Source organism: Mytilus galloprovincialis, chromosome 12, assembly GCF_965363235.1.
Source record: "Mytilus galloprovincialis chromosome 12, xbMytGall1.hap1.1, whole genome shotgun sequence".
Taxonomy (NCBI): domain Eukaryota; kingdom Metazoa; phylum Mollusca; class Bivalvia; order Mytilida; family Mytilidae; genus Mytilus; species Mytilus galloprovincialis.
In genome coordinates, this window is record NC_134849.1 from 63,840,766 (window position 1) to 63,863,760 (window position 22,995).

General features: G+C 32.6%; 1 protein-coding gene across 1 annotated transcript; it reads left to right on the forward strand.

Moving 5' to 3' along the window:
• Positions 1 to 5,858: 5,858 nt before the first annotated feature.
• Positions 5,859 to 22,183, forward strand: LOC143053391 (lithostathine-1-beta-like). The gene is made up of 6 exons (XM_076226186.1): positions 5,859 to 6,056; positions 13,112 to 13,402; positions 14,504 to 14,577; positions 20,901 to 20,985; positions 21,188 to 21,406; positions 22,124 to 22,183. The coding sequence occupies exons 2-6, from the start codon at positions 13,126 to 13,128 to the stop codon at positions 22,129 to 22,131; spliced, it is 663 nt and encodes a 220-aa protein (XP_076082301.1). The 5' UTR covers positions 5,859 to 6,056; positions 13,112 to 13,125; the 3' UTR covers positions 22,132 to 22,183.
• Positions 22,184 to 22,995: the final 812 nt, after the last annotated feature.

The window sequence follows — 22,995 nt, forward strand, 5'->3', positions numbered from 1 at the left end:
CTCACATTTAAAAATTAAAGAATGTATCTCCTTCATGCATACATGTAGCTTTAATTCCATGTCCTGGTTTTTGGTTTTTTCTTCTGTCCTTTATTGATTATCGACATGCGCATCTGGTACACTAGAAACGATACCATTAATGTTATTAAATAGGACTTAATTCGGACAATATCATTAGTCAGATACAGAAATGTCTAGATTATAAACGAAATATTCCATGGTGTGTCAGGGATCTCACTTAAGCGAGTCCATGAGTCCTGGACTCGTCAAATCTGTCTGGGACTAACCATTTTTAAAACTTGTGAGTCCAAAGATGCATCAAAATTGTAAAATTTTGTATTAACTAAACACACATATCATCATTTTATAACAAAAGTTTAAAAGTAATATGAATTTAAGGTTGTACCTAACACTACAGGGAGATAACTCTGTAAAATCAGCTAAACGTTTTGATTACGTTGTGTTGTTAAGGGAATATCAAAAGCTTCTCAATGATCAAAATAAGTGTTCATCAAACTGCTATATATAACCAGTGTAATTTTTCTGATAAAATGGTTGGTTCAAATTTTTTGAAATTTTTATATTTTTGTCAAAGGGTCAAAGTAAATACTTTGTCAAAATTTAAGGAAAATTAAACGAGCCAAATTAATTTTAGTCAAAGTGTTGGGTACCACCTTAATCTCATTTCATCGCTCTATTAGGTGATAGAGACTAAAATAGTAAATCATATTGCAATAAAATATTATCTTCTTACAGTTGGGCTCACATGGCCAAAAAATGCAAGTCCCTGGATCCACCTCCTAAAATTCTTAGTGAGAATCCTAGTGCATTAAGGCTAATGTGTAAGAGGAAAAGTACACCAACAAATTCATCAACTTGAATCCTGCACAAATTATAATGACGAAGAATTTAATCTATCAGTAACGTCAGAATAAGATTTATTTAGTCTTTAAAACAATGATGATGAAAATTTTAGGAGCTTTGAAGAGTTGTGTTTACTGTTATTCATATTAAACCTTTAGAAAAGTACAAGTTTCGTTCTCCAAGTGCACATGAATATTTTATATATACTAGTAGATAACATCTTGGCCATAAGTTTATTGTTTTTTGTTTAGTATTAAAATTATATTAAGATCCATTTTGTTACATCTTGTGATCAATTTTATTTGGCAATCGCCAATGGCAGTCAGCAGGGTTAAAGAACATTAGTTGTTCGACCTGTTAGTCAAATGCGTTTTGTTTAAATATACTTTTTCACTTTTTTGGTCTGTTGGAAAATGTTGTTTGTGCTGTATTTAGACCCTTCTACGACGAAATTTGTTTTACATGCACACGTATAAAAATTGCGGTTTTTATCCAACGCAATCATAGGTTTGAACGTAGTTTTCAATTTAGACTTGTTAATATTTTATATATAGATGTCTAAAAGGAGGTTGTACAAAAAAGAAGATGTCGTATGATTGCCAATAAGACAACTCTCCACAAGAGACCAAATTGACACAGAAATTAACAACTATAGGTCACCGTATGGCCTTCAACAATGAGCAAAGTATATACCGCATAGTTAGCTATAAAAGGCCCCGAAATGACAATTTAAAACAATTCAAACGAGAAAACTAACGCACATTTATAAATGAGACAGCAAGCTAGCGACCTACAAACAAAAAGACATCGAGAGACCAAATGACCAAATGACACAGTAATACACAAATATAATAGGTCACACTACGGCCTTCAATAATGAGCAAAGCCCATACCTCATAGTCAGCTATAAAAAAAAACCAAAATGACAAATGTAAATCTATTCAGACGAGAAAACTAACGGGCTTATTTAGTTACACAAAAAAAATGAACAAAAAAGCAATATGTTACACAGCAACAAACGACAACCACTGATTGGCAGGCTCTTGACTTGTGACAGGCACATACATAATGTGACAAGGTTAAACTCGTTAGAAGGCGCCACCCCGAACATTGGACAATGGTGGAACAATATTTTATAACAACAAACTATAAAAATCATTTGAAAAAGGATAAACTCATCATAAATGATTAAGTCTGTCAGTTTTCCTGCCGATGGTCGGTCACTACGGCTTCCGCCATAAAAAAAAACTAACCGCCACGAAATATCCAAAAGTGCTAAAAGTGGCGTTAAACATCAATCTTTCAATCAATCCGTCTATCTTCGTCTCTTTTTTTTTATCTAATGCATTTTGTTCTGATAAGTTCTCATTTGTTTTAATGAACTTGATAGATTATTTTGGAACATCCCATCAATGATAGATTTATAATTATTTAATTATCAAATGATTGACATGCTGTAGTTTTGAAAATTGTCTAAAATGGCCTCCAAGAAAATACCGTACTCTTAAAATTCTTAAGTGTAGGCGGACATGATATGAAAAAGCTGTGTTAATAAAGTTATATAAATGTACGGACAAATAATGGTCTCAATGAAACGTCTGATTAACGTTTAGAAATTAAAATATTAAAAAATATCGTCTAGAAGAAAAATGCAAAGTAATAGTGAACATTGTTTTGTCCTATATATCAAAGAAATCATCTCATAGTGTATGAGGTGTAATATAAACCTGTATAAGTAGAGAGAAAAAAATGGCCTCACTGAAAATATCGTACTCTTATTTCTTAAGGATGTTCGCTACTCGGTTCCAAAATTACAAGCTTTATAAAAGACTGTTATATATTGATAGTATATAAATAAAGAAACTAAAATAGCAGAAAAATATAAAGGGTCAGTGTGCTAGTTTTCGAGATATAAGCCATGGAAAACTTTTGCAGGAAATAATTTTCTCTGGGTTTTTCATACACTTAACATTGGCCCCCTTTTTTTTCTAAAACGATTACAATAATAACAAGGATGTTATAAGATTTTCCAAGATGCAGTTAATCAAATTATGGAAAGAAAAGTAGGGATTAGTGGGATTTTTTTAATGGGACTACATGTAGGCGGATATAATATGGAAAATCTGTTTTACATGAACGGACAAATAATGGTCTCAATGAAACGTCTGATAAACGTTTAGAAATTAAAACATTCTGGAAGAAAAAAACGCAAAGTATGTTTTGTCCGATATATCAAAGAAATCATCTCACAGAGAGGTGTAATATACACCTGTTATAAGTAGAGAAAAAAACACCTATTGAAAGTAAATATATATTATAAAATTCAATGTTGATACCATAAAAAAAGGAGGATTGATGTATATTTCATTATTTGTCTATAAGAAAACCTACTCAAATTGATAAATTTTACAAATAGGAACACATAAATGTTATCTGGTTTTGCTTTCGTTTCAAAGAGCTCAATAAGATTTTGGTTGTATGTTTCAACGAGATTATGTAATTGAATTTTAATTGGAATTTATTACTTCCGAAATGAAATTGCAATCAAATACAGTCGTAAATATTTTTTTACATCTTAAATCTGTCATTTTCAATTATGTAGGCAATAATTGTATCTGATATTAATTGTTGTTGAATTATACACCGTTTATTCTTAAACAGACACACCTTTTTGTGTACAAATAGATTTCAAAACTCTAAACCCTGTTTAATTGAAAACAAAATATTGGAATAATTAAAAGATCGAGATACATTGTACTTTTGATTATATGAAAATAATATGATAATAATATAAACTGTTATATATGATTGACAAAAAGACACATAGATCTACACCAGAGACCAATAAATGTAAAAGTAAGCAACTATAATTGGTCATCGTACGGCCTTCGACAATAAGCAAAACCCTTACCACATAGCAAGCTTCAATATCCCTAAAAAGGACAAATATGATAGAACCTACGAACGGTTAACTATATGACATACAGCAACAAACGACAACCACTGAATTACAAGCTCTTGACTTAGAATGGGCATACTTATATATAGAACATAGCCGGCGGAGTTAATAAATAAACAATATTTTTTAATACATTTGGGTATAACTTAATTTTGGATGTAACGCGTCTTCTGATTGGCTGACGTTATTTTGTTATTAGTCCATAGACACAATTTAGTCATGTGACCGTGACGTCATCAACGTTTTTTTATGGTTTTCTACGGTTTCAAATGGAATTTAGAATTAAACTATAAGAAATGACTGTAATATTTTTTCTGTCTATTCGAAATAACATAAAAAAATATTGTGCACAGTTTTGTCACTGTTAAATAACGCGTACGCGCGTTATTCAGTGTGCACCAAATTGTTTATGTTATTTCTTCATAGACAGAAAAAATATTACAGTCATTCCTTAAATATGAAAAATAAGTCATGTTCACACAACCACAAGTTGTATATGTATTTTAAAATTTGTAAGATTGCTACATTTTGATGAAAGGAAATCTTAAAAATACACAAAGACATGCAATTAATTTGCAAATGTATTCTTGTTTGGTAAAAGATGCACACCAACACGATTAAATTTGAGATATACTTTTCTTCGTTCGGTATTCTCTGACTATATAACTAAACGTTATCCGCAAATAGACTAAATGTTTAGATGTCCAATGAACTATTCCCAAGAGACCAACAATAATTTCAACAAATGAAATATTTGCCACTGGACATTAATTAACCTACAATCAATCTATTGCTTTTAAATTAAATTAGTCGATACTTTAGTTAACGTCCAGTAGCAGATATTTCTATATTTATGACGACAGCAAATTTAATTACAATATGCAGAAAAGTCGGTCTGTATAAAAGAGGTCGCGCGACCTGGATAAAACTAAAATACCACTAATAAAAGTATTGCGTATCCGACTCCGCTAAAAAATGATTCTTCTTTACTAGTCCGAATATCAATGCCTCAAGGGAGAAGTCAAAGATACCATATTTACATTAACCCTATATAGCGACTGCGATAAGTTTATGATATCTTAGAAGGAGGGAGAGGGGGTGTTTTTTAATGATTCCACAGAAGAGCCGTATTCACCATTTAGATTTATTTCCAGTCAGTGTTATTTCTGTTAGAACGAATTCTTCTGTCCCTATAATGCATATATTTACTAATTAACATTTGCTTATTATTGATTTTGCTATTTTCTATTTTCTATTTTTTTTTATGGAATGTGTGTTCACAACTTTTTTTTATCAAGTCTGGACGATTTAAAACTTAACAAATCGTATAGATAGCTGTGTATTGCCGAAAACTGTAAGATACACTTCCATTATTATTTATTTAGAGAGAAACTGTGACAAGAAAAGCAATATTCGGTGATGAAATACTTTTAGCTGATAATAGTAGCAATTTTCAATCAATGGTAAATCTGTCTTTGATTTGTTTACGCAATTTTAATTTAAGTGTTAGGATGCAAGCACCAGTTTGATACTACATGTATAACCGACATCGTTCCTATTAAGCGTCGGAGTTATCTACCTTTGCACGTAATAAAAAGATTAATATGTGGTAGTGTTGTCTATCCGTGTAGGGATCCAAACCCCAGGGAGCAGTCAATGACAAGTGTATAACAGTGGGTAGATAACATCTAGATCTTATAACCACATAACATTATTCCTCCATGGGAATCGTAACTATCCAGATTTCACCTACCGACCGTTACAAACTTCATTGACTGCTCCTCTCGATTCGGATTTCTCCGCGGTTTCGGATCGGGATATTCCGTGCGATCACTCATACCGAGACAAAATGACGTATAAAAGAAGAATCTTTAGAGAAAAAAATGAATAAGAAAAATAAATACATCCAGGGGGAAATATCGTTATATTTTCCTATAAAATGATTTATGATATAAGAAATATACAGAAACAAACACCAAACAAAAACTACAAGCAGAATTAAAAACATAACAGAATAGATGATATTAAATTTCGTTATACATGTATAGTAAAAGCCGACTGCTTGCATGCAACACGAAACATCCATACTCTAGAAGATAGAGTTACATTTAAATGAGCTTCCACGAATGGATTTTTGCCAAACTTTTGCCAGGTAAAGCAGAAGTTCAAACCATTGTGAATTAGGATTGCACAGAATCTTCAGTTATTTATAATAAACAACTAGCTGACTTTGGTGAGTATTAATTATTCAGATTTATTCATAGTTTTGTGAGAAACAAATGCAGAAAAGAATACATTGTGGGAGTTTCTCGATGCATTGAAGACCCATCGATGACCTTCTGCTGTTAACTGTTCTATGGTCGGGTTGTTGTCTCTTTGACACATTCCCCATTTCTATTCTCAATTTTCTTGATACGTGTTTTACACCGACAGCAACCTAAACACATAAAAAAGACATAAAGAATGGTTTGTGTGGAGTTTACATTTTATTGAGAATATTGGACCAAAAAATAACTCGAAGAGTATAGAAGAAATGGGCAATACAATTAAAGAATTGAGAATACTGTGATGCTAAAATATAAAGAAAAGAGAACGCTAGGACAAAAAAAGATTTCTGACATATTGTCTTAGAATTTAAAGAATATTGATAGAGACCTACCAATCCAGACCCTCGTATAGAATTCTGTAAAAAATTTTAAATACATACAATCTACAATCCACCCTTGAATACAGATATTTTCCACGCCTCCTGAAATAGACAACCACTGCCTAAATAATAAGCATGAGAAAGGTACATTGATCTGTTGCCGCGTAACCATGTTTTTTTTCAGGCGCTAAGGTAACTTCTTTTTTCAAACGGACGGAATTTTGATAAGGAAATAGATTTCATGTTACTTAAAAGATACTACCATTTTAGTACCTGCTAGTAGTCCTTTTTTAATGCATGTATCATTGTCATTTTGCATAGTTTCTTCTTTTACATATTCTGACATCGGACTAGGCGTCCTTAAAACTGCGCGTTTTGCTTTGTGTTTGTTTATTCTACATTGGCTAGAGATGTAGGGGAGGGATGAGATCTCTCAAAAACATGTTTATTCATTTTTTTCGTTTGTCTCAAGTCAGGAGTCTCTTTTCTTTGTTAGTATTGTATATTGTTGGGTTTATTTTTTTAATTTTAGTTCATTTATATGCTTCTGAGTATACTGTCATGTCCATTTTCATTGAACTACTACAGATAAGTGTTAAGGGTCAGCTGGTTTCGGTATTTTCTCGCTGTGTTGAAGACCCGTTGGTGGCCATTGGCTTCTTTTCTGGTCTCTTTGACACATTCCCTATTTCCATTCTCAATGTGTTAATGTATGTAAACATAAGTTAAGTCAAATAATAACATTAATTAAGTGAAGGCTTATGTAGATTATGGTCAGTATGGGGTTTATAGTATAGAGAATACTGGGCAACATATGCAGAATACATGACAAAGAGATAATGAATAGAGAAAATAGGACAAAACAAAAAATAAAATAAAGAATAATGGGTGCTAAAATATAAAGAATATAGAAAAAGTGGGCAATTATACTAAATTACAGACAAATGATTTAAAAAATTAGTGACAACAAAAATGAATGACCCCTCCCAAAAAATATAGATGAAAACATTGAAAAATCATTTTAAAAGACAAAACAATAGTTAGTTTTTATTTCTCCTGTTCTTTGAATGAATCATTTGGAACTCATTTGACACCTAAAACTTAAAAACTATAGTACATGTATGACTTTGAACATGTCTTTAGACACTTGTGTTGATCATCAAAAATATTAATAAGTACATGTAGATGTATCCGAACTTGGAATGTAAGTTTAACTGCTGCAGTAAAATTCCAGTATATAAGAAAGTTTTAAGCTTGCTTGAACCTCACTCCAATATCCACTTGACATGAAAACTATTCTTACTTCTTTTTTTTAGATTCATTTTGAGCGTTTAATTATCAAATGCGAAAATATGAATATACAAATTTTAGAAAGCCATCTGAAAATAAATGTGATGCCATCAGCCGATAGTTATACCACAAACTCTGAATATTTAATGGTTGTACATTTGATATTGACTTTTTTTTAAATACTCGCAGTTGCTGAGAAAGCTAGTTCAAAACAAATTACAAAATATGTTTTTAGACCTTATACTTACTTCTGACTTCTGTAAATAAATCCGTTGGATATGATCACTGTTGGATTACCACTGATTTTAAGCACATTTAGTTTAAAAGACCAAGGTTTGTTTATTAGTTGAAATTTAGCCTTTAACTAGCTTTTTATAACTGCAAGTACTCCTGATACCAGTATACTGATCTCGAGAGTAAAGCCTTTTTCAACCAATTTTACAGTGTGTTCCTGTATGTATTGTTACACAACTGTCCAAACTTAGAAGATGGCGATTTATATTAATTTCCGTACTAAACAAGATTGGTATACCTTTTAAATAGCTTACCCTTCCGGAGCACCTGAGATCAACCTCAGTTTTGGTGGGATTTTACAGTGTTTACTTTTCTGTTTTGTGTATTGTGTTTATCTTTTGGTCGTTTTTTTTCGTTAGGGACCGTTCAATATTTACCAGATGGATGGGCCGGTGCATTCTTAATATTGTTTCATTAAAAAAGTTAATGCCCATCCTTTTAAATTCTGAAAAAAATCCTTGCCCATTTAAAAAATTCTATAAAAAATGTCCTTGCCCCTCTAAAACTATAAGACAATCAAAAATGGTTTGGTTCTTTTTATATTTTAAAGTTTTAAAATGCCAGTTTATGGCTTGAAATCAATGAAAAGACTTTGCTGGTAAATACAAAATGTAGAATGTGCTAGTTAATTTCTATATGTATATATTTATGTGTGTATCAGAACCATGCATTTTATTGTTTTTTAAAACCAGTATGAATATACATGTACAGATTTGGTTTTATATGTGCAGCCTCGAATACAATATTGATTTAAAATAAAGGAAATAGTTTAAATTAAACTGTCAATTGTTCTTGAACAATTGAGAGGTCTTTCCTTTTATAATGTAAAATACATGTTCCAACTGACGTAGAATGTATTGAAAAGGTCAAGGTCAACCTTGAAAAGCTCGAAAACACACTAAAAATCCTTTATATGAGGTTAAAACCACTAAATTTGCTATCTGGGACATGACCTTGACCTTTGACCTTTTGACCTTTGTCAAGGTCATTAGTCCCCAATGTCATTGCTGAAGACCCCATGGGTCTAGGACCTTTGGTTTTATAATAAAAGCTGATTTTGTCTTTCCAGAAACCTAAAACAGGGGTTATGCCCCTTAAGAAAGGTCAAATCTCTTCGGTCAAAATGAAACAAAGTTGCGCTGTAATGACTCAAACATTTTCCACTATTTGAAACTTCTGTTAGTATAATAGTTTCTGAGATTATCCCATAACAAGGTGTTAGGTCAACATACAAATTTGACCTTGAGGTATTTTTCAAAGATACATGAATTGATGATAAATGGTGAAGATCCTAGGTGTCTACGACTTACGGTTTCTGAGTTTTGGTGGTCAACCGACACCGGTTAATTTTTATAGGGGCATAACCCTACCAATGAGTCGTTGAATCTTTTCGATCCAAATGTAACGAAGAACCGGGGTCTGGTCCTGAACAAATTTCACCCTTTGTTTTTTTTCTACCTATTACGGTTACGGTGTTGGAATGATAACAAGGTTTTTGGGTTTCGGAGGGATTACTCCGAACCGACAAAATATTTCGACTAACAGGGTGAGTTCCGGATAGATATTCATGACACCGATACAAAGTGTGAACATGAAAGCGACACGTCTTACGGTTACGGAGGCTAACTTCATCAAAGTTTAACGGAAGAATAATAATAATAATAATAATAATAAACAAAAGAAATACAGTAAGGTCTTTCCCTTTTGTAAAAGGAAAGACCTTAATTATGGGGCAATAACTCTTGGACTAGTAAACATATCATATGATGAATTACTAATTATTGTCCTAATAACAGAGCATGTTTATAGTTCAAATATCAATTTCCCTTGATCTATTCTACTTTACAAAAAAGAAATTATGGTCTTTTTAAGCAAATATAGGCAGACATGTTTTTGACTTTGATGAAGCCTTTTTCGCCTATTAATTGATTTCCTAAATTTGACAGCTAAACACCAAACTATCAAACAACCTGGCATTCTGTAAGATCAATATATAAATTAGATAGCTGTACAGTTATATATATAAATTAGATAGCTATACAGTTATATATAAATTAGATAGCTATACAGTTATATATAAATTAGAAAGCTGTACAGTTATATATAAATTAGATAGCTGTACAGTTATATATAAATTAGATAGCTGTAGGTTGCAGTCTTGTTATTGACTGCTCCATAGGCTTACATGCTAAACAACTGATCTTTGAAAATACAAAAATAAAAAATGCTACACAGAAAAAAATTTTCATGTTCTTATCATGTATTTACTAATTTGAAATTGTGATTTAATCGAAAAAAAAAGTGGTCCATGCTACGAAGAATAAAAAGTTACGTAACCCTGAAGTCAAAATATTTTTTTTCTACTTTCTGTTTGCTGTTTGTACTAGGCTGCACCCCTTCCAGTAAACATGATGTCCTTGGACTTTCCTGGATTGATATCCCCAAAAAGATGCAAGATTTGTTTTAAATCTATATATATGTTTCAATTCAGCATAAACCTATATTCAAACAGAAAAAAATTGAGTCCAGAAAAAAATTCAGAAAAAAATGGACTATTTTGTTTCCCTCCATGTTTTGACATGCAATGGAAACTGGAGTTGTAATACAAGACTGGTAGCTGTACAGTTATATGAAAATCTGAGTTGATTTGAAAAAGTTATTAAAAAAAAATTAACTTTTTAGGTGACCATCTGAATTTAGAAGTCTAAACATAAAATTGTAGCTTTTTTTAACCAATTAACTGAATACATAAAAATGACAGCAAAAAAACAGAGTACTGAATAGCCTGGCATACAGTAAGATCAATATGAAAATGATATAGCAGTAGAGTTTTATGAAAATGCATTTGATTTGAAAAGGTTATGGACAAATTTAAAGATGACTATCTGGATTTAGCAAAAACTAAAAAATTGAGCTTTTGTTTTTTTTTTTTAACCTTTTTATGAAATTTGTAAGAAGGAACGCAATACACCAAACTACCAATCAACCTGTCATTCTGTAAGATCAAAATATAAATTAGGTAGCTGTAGAGTTTTATGAAAATCCATGTTGATTTAAAAAAGTTATAAACAACATTTAAGATGACTATCTAGATTCAGCCTAGTAAACTTAAATTTTTAGCTTTTTATAACCTATTTATAAAATCCATAAAAAATGACAGTAATACTTTCTGTAAGATCAATATATAATTCAGATAGCTGTAGAGTTTGATGAAAATCCAAGTTGATTTGAAAAAGTTATAAAAAAGAATTAAAGTTGACTATCTAGATTCAGCCTAAACTTAAATTTTTAAAATCCATAAAAATGACAGTAATACTCCGAAATACCAAAACAAACTGGCTTTCTGTAAGATCAATATATAATTCAGATAGCTTTAGAGTTTGATGAAAATCCAAGTTGATATGAAAAAGTTATAAAAAAATTAAAAGTTGACTATCTGAATATAGTCTTAATTAAAATTGGAGCGTTTTTTTTCTTACCTATTAATTTGCATCCATAAATTTAACAGCAAAACATCAAAACTATTAAACAACTTGGTATTCTATAAGGTCAAAATAATTTAAAAGAAAATTCTAGTATTTTTTATTCCTTTAATCAATCCTTAAAATTGACAGAAATGAACCAAGCAACCACTTTGTTGAGACATGTTTTGAGTGCCCGCAAAAGAAATTTCATACACACCGATAAAATTGATAGCAAAATTTTTCCTATAAAATATGTTCTGGACCATCCACTAAAGGAGTAGGGGCAATAAGGCCCTTATTTGGCCCAAAAATTACTGCAAATTTAAAAGTTATCATACATATTCTTAAATTACTGAAAACTTGACTTAGGTATAAGGTACTAAGAAAAACAAAACAAATTTGACATCGAACACGTTACCATGGCAACAAATCATGACTTAGTTTGCATATTTTGTTAAATCTCGTGATTTTCCTTGTTTTTCATTAAATTTAAAGTATATTTTAGATTGAAAAAGTATGTGCGCACCCAAGAAACAACTTTATATTTGGTGAGATTATGCCAATAGTTATAATAAAGCTTCTGTTAAATTATTTTGTTGTTTCTCGGTTGCGCAGGATGTTTCCACAACGGAAATACAGATACAAAACTGCATAAATTCTGTATTTTTCATCATTTTTGTGAAAAAAAGTACACATTATGACGTAATTGTGATGTCAGCAGATAAAAATCTTTATGTTTTTTTATTTATATTTCCTGACCCTATGCATTTTTAAACATTATGTGCCAATTTGAAATAGTTATCAAACATTTTATTTTCTTGGGCCATAACTAGGCCTTAATGCCCCTACTCCCCAAAGTTCTCGCCCATCCAAATATTTCCACAAAAAAGTGCTTGCCCCGCCCCATTTTGCACCGGCCTTTCCATCTGATAAATATTGAACGGTCCCTTATTTGCCATGGCAAGTCAGTTTGTTTACAACTTATTATCTTGAATATCCATCTGGTATATTTCCCTTCCTTTTGAAACCGTGTTTTTTTCTTAGACATTTCATTTTATTATACTTCACGGTAAAATGCCATATTTTGATTGTCTGATACGAGGGTGTTAATTTACTCTATCACATGGCCGAGCGGGGGACAATTTTTTTCGACAATGCCCTGAATTTACATCAATTATACAATGCTTTACAATGTTCTACGTTTTGGCTCAGATTTTATTATTTGACTGTCAAAATATAAAAAATACATCTTGCTTTTACTATTTTCTGTAATACCCATAACGTTGATATGAATGTGGCGTCAACTACTTTTAGAATAAAATAATTCTGTAAAAGACAATAATGATAGGACATTCAGTATAATAAATAACACATATCTGAGAGGGTGATAAAGCAGATTGGTACCCCTTCGCCGCGTTTGACAATGTTTTCTTGGAGTGACAATCTGCTCTATCACCCTCTCAGCTATGTGTTGTTTATATAATGTTCTCCATAAGTAGCAATTTTGTAGAAAACATTGCAAAAAAAAAAAAAAAAAATTCTCTGACGGGGAATAAAATATTGAAAAGACATGTATTGTTTCTATTTGTTTAGAGTATAAGCCAATCATGCTATCGATAACATCTGTTCTTCTCATTTGCATATGCAAATATGCAATGAGCCTACCATGTCTGACTAATGAATCAGAAAAAGACTTCGACGACTCAAGAAAAGCTCTGAGCGCTCTGGAAACATATCTTGGAAGTACAGTAAATACACTGGAGAGCGATATCCAGAAAACTCTCAATACCTTAAAGAGTCATTTAGGAACCTTAAAAAGTAATGTTGGGAGCAAAGTAAAGAGGCTTGATGGTGACCTGAAAGTGTTGGAAGAAGATTTTAGAAGTAGGTCTTGGATTGCATCGTAAGGGTTACATTTATGATTGTTATACTATGTTAAAGACAAAGAAACGTATGCATAACTTATGTCTCATTATCGGATATCCTGCTTATGACAGAAAGTTTTTGGTGTTTAATTAGTTGATATAAACCTAAAACGATATCTTAGCATGTGTCTATATATAGTATCTTTTGAATTTATCGTTTACCATTTTATAGTAACAACAATAACATTAACGGTACCAATTTTTCTGCACCAGATGCGCATTTCGACAACACATGTCTCTTCAGTGATGCTCGTGGCCAAAATATGTAAAATCCAAAGCTTATATAAAAGATGAAGAGCTATAATCTAAAAGTTCCAAAAAGTATAGCCAAATCCGTGAAAGAAATCAGAGCTTTTAATGAGGGAGATGCGTTCCTTAATTTATATATTTTTTAACATTTTGTAACAGCAAATTTAATAACACAAAAAATCCGTATTTTCATGCCAGTACCGGAGTACTGGCTACTGGGCTGGTGATACCCTCGGGGACTAACAGTCCACCAGCAGAGGCAGCAACCCAGTGGTAGTAATAACATTAACGGTACCAATTTTTCTGCACCAGATGCGCATTTAGACAATACAGGTCTCTTCAATGATGCTCGTGGCCAAAATATGTAAAATTTATATCACAGGCAATTTTTACTCGTGTGAATTTCACACTTACCTTACAAATAGAAAATGATATTTTACATGTTTTAAAACAAATTTGAAAATTTATATATTATTAACGATCGGAAAAATCCCGTGAAAAAAATCGTTTCGTTCACGAAATATTTACGCGAGTTTCATATTCGATTCCCATCAAACCCATGTCAAATCTGTTTGTTCGTGCGAGTCTCACGTAAATGCTCGTTTAAGGTAAAACCTATATGTTTTTCAAAAGATATTAACATAAATCTAAATTCACGTGAAATTCACTATAGTGAAATTTCCCAGTGTATCGCCTGTTGATGATTCCATGTCATGACCTTAGGATGTGTTTGGTGTCGTTAAATTGCTGTCTCATTACAACATCACAATAATACACAATGTAAAATTTAAAGTATTGATTTTTATTTTAGAAAAAAAGTGGTTGAAACATAATGGACATTGTTATTATTATGCTCACGAAAAACATGACTGGTTTACTGCCGAGGTAAGTAACCAGTTTACCCTCCTTCAATAACATTTCTTCGTATTTTTGTCTTGTGATATAAATGATACATACCCTTTATCTTCTTGAATGACGCATATAATTTAAAATAAAGTTATATACATTATTAATAACTTAGTAGTACATCAAGTATTCGTATAACAAATACTGTACTAACTTACATTTTTGGTGATACTCTGGGAAATGAAAAGCCTTTAGGTATACAAGACAAATTGTGATATATGATGGGTTCAAGTAATAAACATAACATAACATGCACAAACATTGTCTAGTGATAAAATACTTTAAAATGTTCAGCTAAAAAAATAAACTGAACTCGATAATTACTGTTTGACCGATGTGATACAGCATATTTTACACCGTATTGCATAATTCTGAAAGAAACAAACAAGCAAAGAAAGAACAGTCCTAGCTAGTTCAAAGCGAGAGCAGTTATAAAACCAATATATTGAGTGTAACATAATACCTATGCATGCAGTTATGTCACTTCACTGTAACAGTTATTTCTTACCTGGCAGCTTGTAAAGACGGTTTCTCGTGATTAAAAGGATTCTTAAAGCAGCTGAAAAAATGCGTTATCTAACCTCCTATACATTTCTAGGAATGTGATTGGTTAAAAGCTTCCGCGTGGAGACTGTGTATATTTCATATTAGGTTAGTAGGGAGGCGGGGCTTATTTCATACACGGTTAGTAGTGGTGTTACGTCCCTTTATATTCCATATAAGGGTAGAAGGGAGGCGGGGCTTATTTCATACACAGTTAGTAGTGGTGTTACTTCCCTTTATAAAACAAAACGGTACTGTGAAAAAAAACAGACGATTAAATTGATGATTAAGATTGAAATAAATTCATAAAACACATTTAAGCTTAACAAGTTGTTATTGTTGGCATCTGTATTTGTAGATTCAATTGAAGTATAGTTTCTTTATGCTATCAGTTTTGAAGACTTGCTCATTTTGATAGGTCACTAGTCAAACTTTCACACGTTGAGAGATCGAGTCGGTAAGACAAATTCGTTAGATAGTGTGCAAGTGACGTAATTACCGTATTCAGTGGTGTAGCAAGGCTATTTTTACGTGTAGGCCCAAAACTTGGCGAGGTCCGAGGACGCCAAACTATTCCATGTCAAACACTTGCTGGTAGTAGATTAAAGCTAGGGAGCGAATCCCCCGGAAGCTAACGAGCTATCGAGAATGGATACCATTCATGTCATTAAAAACTCATCAGTAGCAATTAAAATACTTTAGAAAATATTTAAGTTTCACAAAAAAGGGATAAGGTTTGGTACCATTAAACGTTTAATCTCGCTGCAAATGTTTGCACCTTGTCGGAAAATACGCGAAGTACAAACATTGCGTTATGGTAACGTTGTTACCATACCGCTTTTACTCTGTGACGTTATATTATATGCATTAGCTATCACGACGATTAAACGTATAGAAAAACACAACGCATGATTTATTAAGATTCTTCAACATTTAATGGTGCCGTAACCTTTGGATATATATGGATTCAAAGCTGAAATCAGTTCGTGCTGGACACAAAGGAGCCGTCACGAAGCTACTGGTGAAATTCGACGAGTTAAAGTCAAAAACAGACACAGAAGTTGACGAAGTGGAAGCCCTTGATGATGCCGTCACGCAGAAACAGAAAACATTGATTGACCTGAATAACAGACTTTTGGAACAGACATCGGAGGAAAATCTGGAGCAGGAAATCACCGACTCAGATGAGTATATGTACGAACTTGATTGTAAAATTAGACAAATTCGGAAATTTATTAAGTCCTTTGAAACAAATACTATAATTTCGCATGATACTGTTGGTCCTTCAACGAGCAGACTTAACCCAGACGCATATCATTTCACACCCGAAGCTGGAGTTGATATGAACAGATGTGCAATAGATTCTATGAACCAGCAGTATTCAATTAACGCCCCTGCAGCGCATATCCGTCCGTCAGAGAATGTCATGTTTCAAGTCCCGTCAGAACCGAGATCTTCAAAAACTAATTACCATAGGCTTCCAAAGTTAGACTTACCCTATTTTAATGGAGATATTCTCAAGTGGCAAACATTTTGGGATTGTTTCGAGTCATCTATACACTACAACGACACATTAACGCCAATCCAAAAGTTTAATTATCTCAAAGCCCAGCTAGAGGGAAGCGCCGCGCAAACAGTAGAGGGATTCGCTTTGACTAATAGTAACTACGAAACCGCAGTCAACCTTCTCAGAGATCGGTTCGGACAACCTAGCAAACTTATACATGCTTACATGAAGTGGTCAAACACCAGAGATGTATGGTTCGCTTTTGGTACCTGTAGTTTTGGACAAGTTACCGATTGACATAAGAAAATCTATTGCAAGAGAACACGGGAGAGATAATTTGATATTGCAAAATTTACGAAAATCAATAACTAAAGAGATTGAAATACTTGAGGCAGGACAGGGAGTCATGGAACCGGACAGATTGCACACCACAGCATTTTTCACAGGTACACAACCAAGATCACACAATAAAGGTAAATTAACTGACACACGGAAGAAGGTAAATACGCATACATGTATTTTTTGTTCAGGTGAGCACTATCCGACGGAGTGCTCTGAAGTAACAGACGCAAACGCTAGAAATCAAATTGTAAAACAGAAACAGTTATGCTTTAACTGTTTAGGGTCACACCGAGTGGCCGCATGCCAGTCTACTAAACGATGCAAAAAGTGTAACGGAATGCATCATACTAGCATATGTAAAGATAAAGAGGTCATTCCGGGTACGAAACCGGAGCCTACAATACAAAAGTCAGCGATAAATGAAGTGGAAACACCAAACGAGACTAGAGTAATGCATTTATCACAACAAAGTCAGGACATTCTCCTGAAAACAGCAACTGCGCCAGTTATATATAACGACCAAGAAGTAGAATGTAACATATTATTTGACGAGGGAGCACAACGTTCTTTTACCACTCAGAAATTAGCCGATAAACTAGAAATTAAAACAACGGGGAAAGTCAGCATTCAACTGTCTGCGTTCGGAGATTTATCTCAGAGACTTCGTAACTTGGAAACTGCAACAATACAATTACAGACCGACACGGGAGAAAATGTGAGTATAAACACACTCATTGTACCGGAAATTGCCGTCCCGATTCATAACAGTATTTCACAGACTACAAGGAGCTTGCCACATTTGAGAGGACTTAAACTTGCACACTCTGTACACAGTGGAGAGCGTTTTGAGATCGACCTACTAATAGGCGCGGATTATTATTGGGAAATTATCGAGGACAAAATCATAAGAGGAAAAGGACCCACCGCTGTACAGTCAAAGATCGGATATCTATTATCAGGACCGATCAATAGAAACATCAACCAGCCGTCAACAGTTCTTGTAAACGTCATTACAGACAAGAACACAGCTATTGAAAACGAGAAAGGCTATTCCACAGAAAGGTTGCATTGGAAACATGACCATCCAGATGATATTCCTTCAGGTATGACCGTTGCCAAAAGAAGACCAGAAAACACATCGCAATGGCTCGTTCAAAGAAGATCGCACATAAACCCATTTCAGGAAAACATCCAAGGAAGTGACTATCTACCAAGACCGCTCGAACGAATACACCCTCAACTGGTGGAGTCAAGAAGCCACATAGATACAGGACAGAAACTTATAACGTAAAGAAAATTACAGCTTAGCTGAAGCCGCCGTGTGTGCCAGAAGAAAAATCCACGAATGGACTGAGAGATAAACTTTAATTGTGTTAAGTCAAGGTTAAGGAATTAGATTGTTTTATTTGAAATGGACATTAATTTTAAGTTATTTCTCTATATTGTGAATTTTACATTTTTTAATTTCCGTTACATATATATTTCACTTTTGTCGGCCCCCAGAATGTCGGAAAATACGCGAAGTACAAACATTACGTTATGGTAACGTTGTTACCATGCTGCTTTACTCTGTGACGTTATATTATATGCATTAGCTATCACGACGATTAAACGTATAGAAAAACACAACGCATGATTTATTAAGATTCTTCAACACACCTGTCCTAAGTCAGGAATCTGATGTACAGTAGTTGTCGTTTGTTTATGTAATATATACGTGTTTCTCGTTTCTCGTTTTTTATATAGATTAGACCGTTGGTTTTCCCGTTTGAATGGTTTATATTAATTTGTAATTTTGGCGCCCTTTATAGCTGTTTGTTCGGTGTGAGCCAATGCTCAGTGTTGAAGGCCGTACATTGACCTATAACGGTTTAATTTATAAATTGTTATTTGGATAGAGAGGTGTCTCATTGGCACTCACACCACATTTTCCTATATCTATATAGAATCTAAATGGTTCATTTGTTATGTTATTCAGTTTGCTTATTTAAATAAAATATAATGGTCATTGGATTCAGAGAATAGCAAAATTAGTAACTTTAAATATAATATGTTTAAGAAGAGCCGTGCGGGTAAAGCACTTAACCAACAAAAACACCTTTATATGTCCAAATTTCGTAAATGTACATGTAATACTTAATCTTCAGATGTTCAGGTGCAATATTAGATATCGTAAAGGGTTCTGTGGATCCCTGGTTATTGTCTGGTATTTCCCCCGCAAAAAGTGATTCCATTTATCAATCCATTACAGGATTTCAAAAAATCATACATTTTCTTTTGATAGTTTTTCTTGATCTGTAATATCAAATATTAGTTTAGGCCCAGGTTCCATGACAATCCATGAAGGTTGATGCATTTGTAATTTATAAAAAGTCATACAGTCTATCAATATAATACTGAAAAATTAATCATCAAATTTACTTTCAAAACTTTGCTTCAGACATTTGTTAGACAAAAATTGTAAATAATGCTTGGATTCTGCTGAAGTTTCATTTAATCCGATGAAAATTTGACAAAGAAATTGTTGTGTAAAAATGTTAACCCCAGACTACAACTTTTTAGTACCTGTTAATGTTGTCCGTAAACACCGGAAAACTAACTTCAATGTTATGCTCTCAGTCAGTGTACTCCTTTGACCATGAACAGTTTCTATTCAAATTCCGTAAAATTTCACAAAGATTTGGCAAAGTTATTGTCATTTAAAAAAAAGTTGATCATTATACTTAGCCTAGATATTAACGCCGCCGACGAAATTTACGATCGCTATGTCTCGCTTTGGTGTCATTAATATGTCACAGGCTCAGCAGAACTGTAAACCATAAAACGAATCTAAGCAGATATTGATTTGCTTTTAACAAAAGGGAAGTACGTATAAAACTCACAGTCGATTCAGAACTTACAGAAAATGAACAAAAATATGATATGATACCATTTGACTGAAAGTAAATTTCGTCAATTTGATCCCCAATTTCAAGCCAATGAAGAAAGAATTATAAAGCTGATGAGCTTCTAACATGTCATTTTTATTTTCCTTAGATTAAAATATTTTATTATTAAAAATCAAGTGTGCACCCCTGCTTTTTGACGTAAACGTAGCTATACGCGCCTGGTATTAGGTCACTAGCAATACTATGCAACTAATAATAGTCCTCAAATATGATTACAAAACAGTGGAAAATAATAGTAAAAAAAATCCGATTAAAACCAGACATGAATAAAACAATAACAAACAAAACACCAAAAATTGCGATGATACTTATGTAGGGTTTTACATTATCAAGCACATAAAACATCCGATTGTTTTCGAAGATGATGAAACCTGGCGCCCCCGATCAATTCAATTAGCTTATAGGATTAAATTATGGTACCCTGGTATTCAACATCCAAAGTGAAAACAGACACGTGATAAACTAACAGACAGAGCATGTGTCTTTACAAATGCTGTCAAAAAAGTATAATTATTTACTTTTATCCCTAAATAAATAAATTTGGTGTATTTACTGTCTTCTGATTGGTTAAAATTATTAGTTTTATTTTCAATATTGTCAATTTTGATGGCGACACGCCCACTCTGACGTTGTGTATTCATCCACCAACATGTGTGTACGTTGTTATTGTTTATATAAATAATATAAAACGTTCTTTGAGCCTTATTTTTGATAGAAATTTATTTATAATGAATGGCAATAGTTTATTTTGATTTTATTGAACCATAAAACTAATTTGCGGATTATGTCAAATGTGAAGAGTCAAAAATTAGTTTTATGGTTCAATAAATTCAAAATAGATAATAGCCATATTAATAGTTTAAAAGTATCGTTTAACAAATTTACAAAATCAATATCTGACCAGCTTTTAAAATAATTAACGCATCTACTTACACCTCTTTTTTTCTTTTTTTCCGTTGCAGCGTCGATGCAGGGAAATTGGTGGATACATTGTAAAAGTAGACAATTCTTCCGAAAACACATGGATTTCTGACAACAAACCAAAAAGTACGTGCATGAATTTAATTCTCCTAATCAGTTGTATTGTTGTAGCTAAAATTTATATTTTACTAAAATATGATACAAAAAATAATAAACGTAGTCGTAGTGAATGAAATTTTTTATTGAAGCATATTGAAGCGTAATTCTTCTATTTGATTCTATAATATTGTTAAAACATCATTAGACATTGTCATTATTTATTTTATAGAGAATAAGTATTACTGGATTGGATTGACAGACCTGAAGGAAGGAGATTGGCGTTGGACTTTTGATCAGTCACAGGCAACGTACAAGTCATGGCAAAGTGGCACTGGTGCACGTGGAACTTCAAACAATTGCGCTGTTTACAATTATGGAGGTTATTTCAGACTTTGGTTTGATCAAACTTGCATGGCAAAGTATTATTCCATCTGCGAAAGTAACTTTTGTAAGTTCACTTACTGCTTCACTACAACACGTTTTATTTATAACAGAATTACTTTAAAAATACAAAATTCAGATGATTCATAACATACATGTATTTGTTTAACACAAATAATGAAAATACCATTAGTAAATATACGTTGAGGTAATTTAGGTTATAAACAATATAAAAAAAACCACTTATAAATGAGATATCAAAATTCCTTCTCATTGAAAAGCTGAGGGAAATTGACACACCTGCTCCTTAAGGGCGACCAATGAACGTTTTGGAGATCGTCATTGCGTTGCTCGTGGTAATTAGATTCCCAAAATAAGTCGCATTCAGTTCCGAAACAAGATAAGGAAGGGAGAATGAATATGGATTGCACTTACAACGTATGAGCATGTTTGCAATCGTTTATTACAAAGATATTACTACATGATTCAACAAACCACAACGAAATGAAAGATTTTAAGTACTTGGACCAAACATATTGTTTTCCTTCACCTCGCTTTTAAAACGGTTATTGTATGATATTACTTGTGTATTTATTAGAAACTGTCATTAATACAAGTGGCTATGAACCAATGCATATAGTATACACATTTTGAAGTTAATGATTTCTATATTCATATTATCATGCTTTTTTTGTACACTCGAGTCATATGTATTTTGCATGTTGTTATAATGAGGAAGTCGTATAAAATGACATGATTATGCTTTTGTTTTTACATTCTCTAGGTTTTTAAAGAGAAGAAAGCAAAGATGAAGATGACATAATTAAAATATGCTTTGAAATAATGAGCTTGTTAGTTTTGTTCTAGTCATAGTGTTAGTTAGCCATTGATTTTATTAAATACTTTCATTAGAAATTATAAATCTTATTAAAGAAAAACAGAAACAAAAACAAAAAACACAGCACGTCTTAAATATCCACTAAGAAAACTTAAATATGACCAACGAAAACCTCGCCAGAAACTACAGTGAACACGAAATGTTTTCAATAATGGCTGCATTAGTGGCATTTAACAGTATATATTCCTGGTCACATGTGATTCTTAACTTGCAAAACAAATATGATTGCCTATGTTATATTATCAATCAAATGACTTAAATATTGCCATTAAGAATACCGGGTTCAATGAATTCCTTGTGAGCAGCAACTCTTTTATCCTGCAAATCATGAAATGAAAGCCTGGTATACTATATAACGTGAGTTATATGTTCTCCATACGGGTGCTGCTTTTGTGTTGTTATTTACAATGGGAAAATCTCTTTCGTAAATAATGTGATAGTTTTCAATTGATTCTCATTGATAAGTTCTGTATGTTAAACATGTAATGGATATTCGTGTATCAGTTTATATTATTGATCAAGGTGTTAAACGGGATGGAAGGCACACTTCAGTCGAATTTGAAAAGACATACTTTCCATTTTGACAAGCTTTTATGAAAAAATGGGCGGCCACGTATATAACAGAAACTTCAGTTTCTCTTCATTATGTATCTTAAAAAAAGTAAAATAACAAAATTACCAAACTCCAAAGTCCCTCACTAAATAGCAAAATCAAAATTTTAAACACGTCAAAAGAATGGAACACATCTTTCCTACTT

What these genes read in the sequence shown, in the direction of transcription:
- LOC143053391 (XM_076226186.1), top strand. Translation starts at nt 13,126, where the DNA reads ATGCTATCGATAACATCTGTTCTTCTCATTTGCATATGCAAATATGCA. An exon ending in GTTGGAAGAAGATTTTAGAA is followed by an intron (nt 13,403 to 14,503) that starts GTAGGTCTTGGA and finishes TTTTTATTTTAG; the next exon opens with AAAAAAAGTGGTTGAAACAT. An exon ending in ATGACTGGTTTACTGCCGAG is followed by an intron (nt 14,578 to 20,900) that starts GTAAGTAACCAG and finishes TTTCCGTTGCAG; the next exon opens with CGTCGATGCAGGGAAATTGG.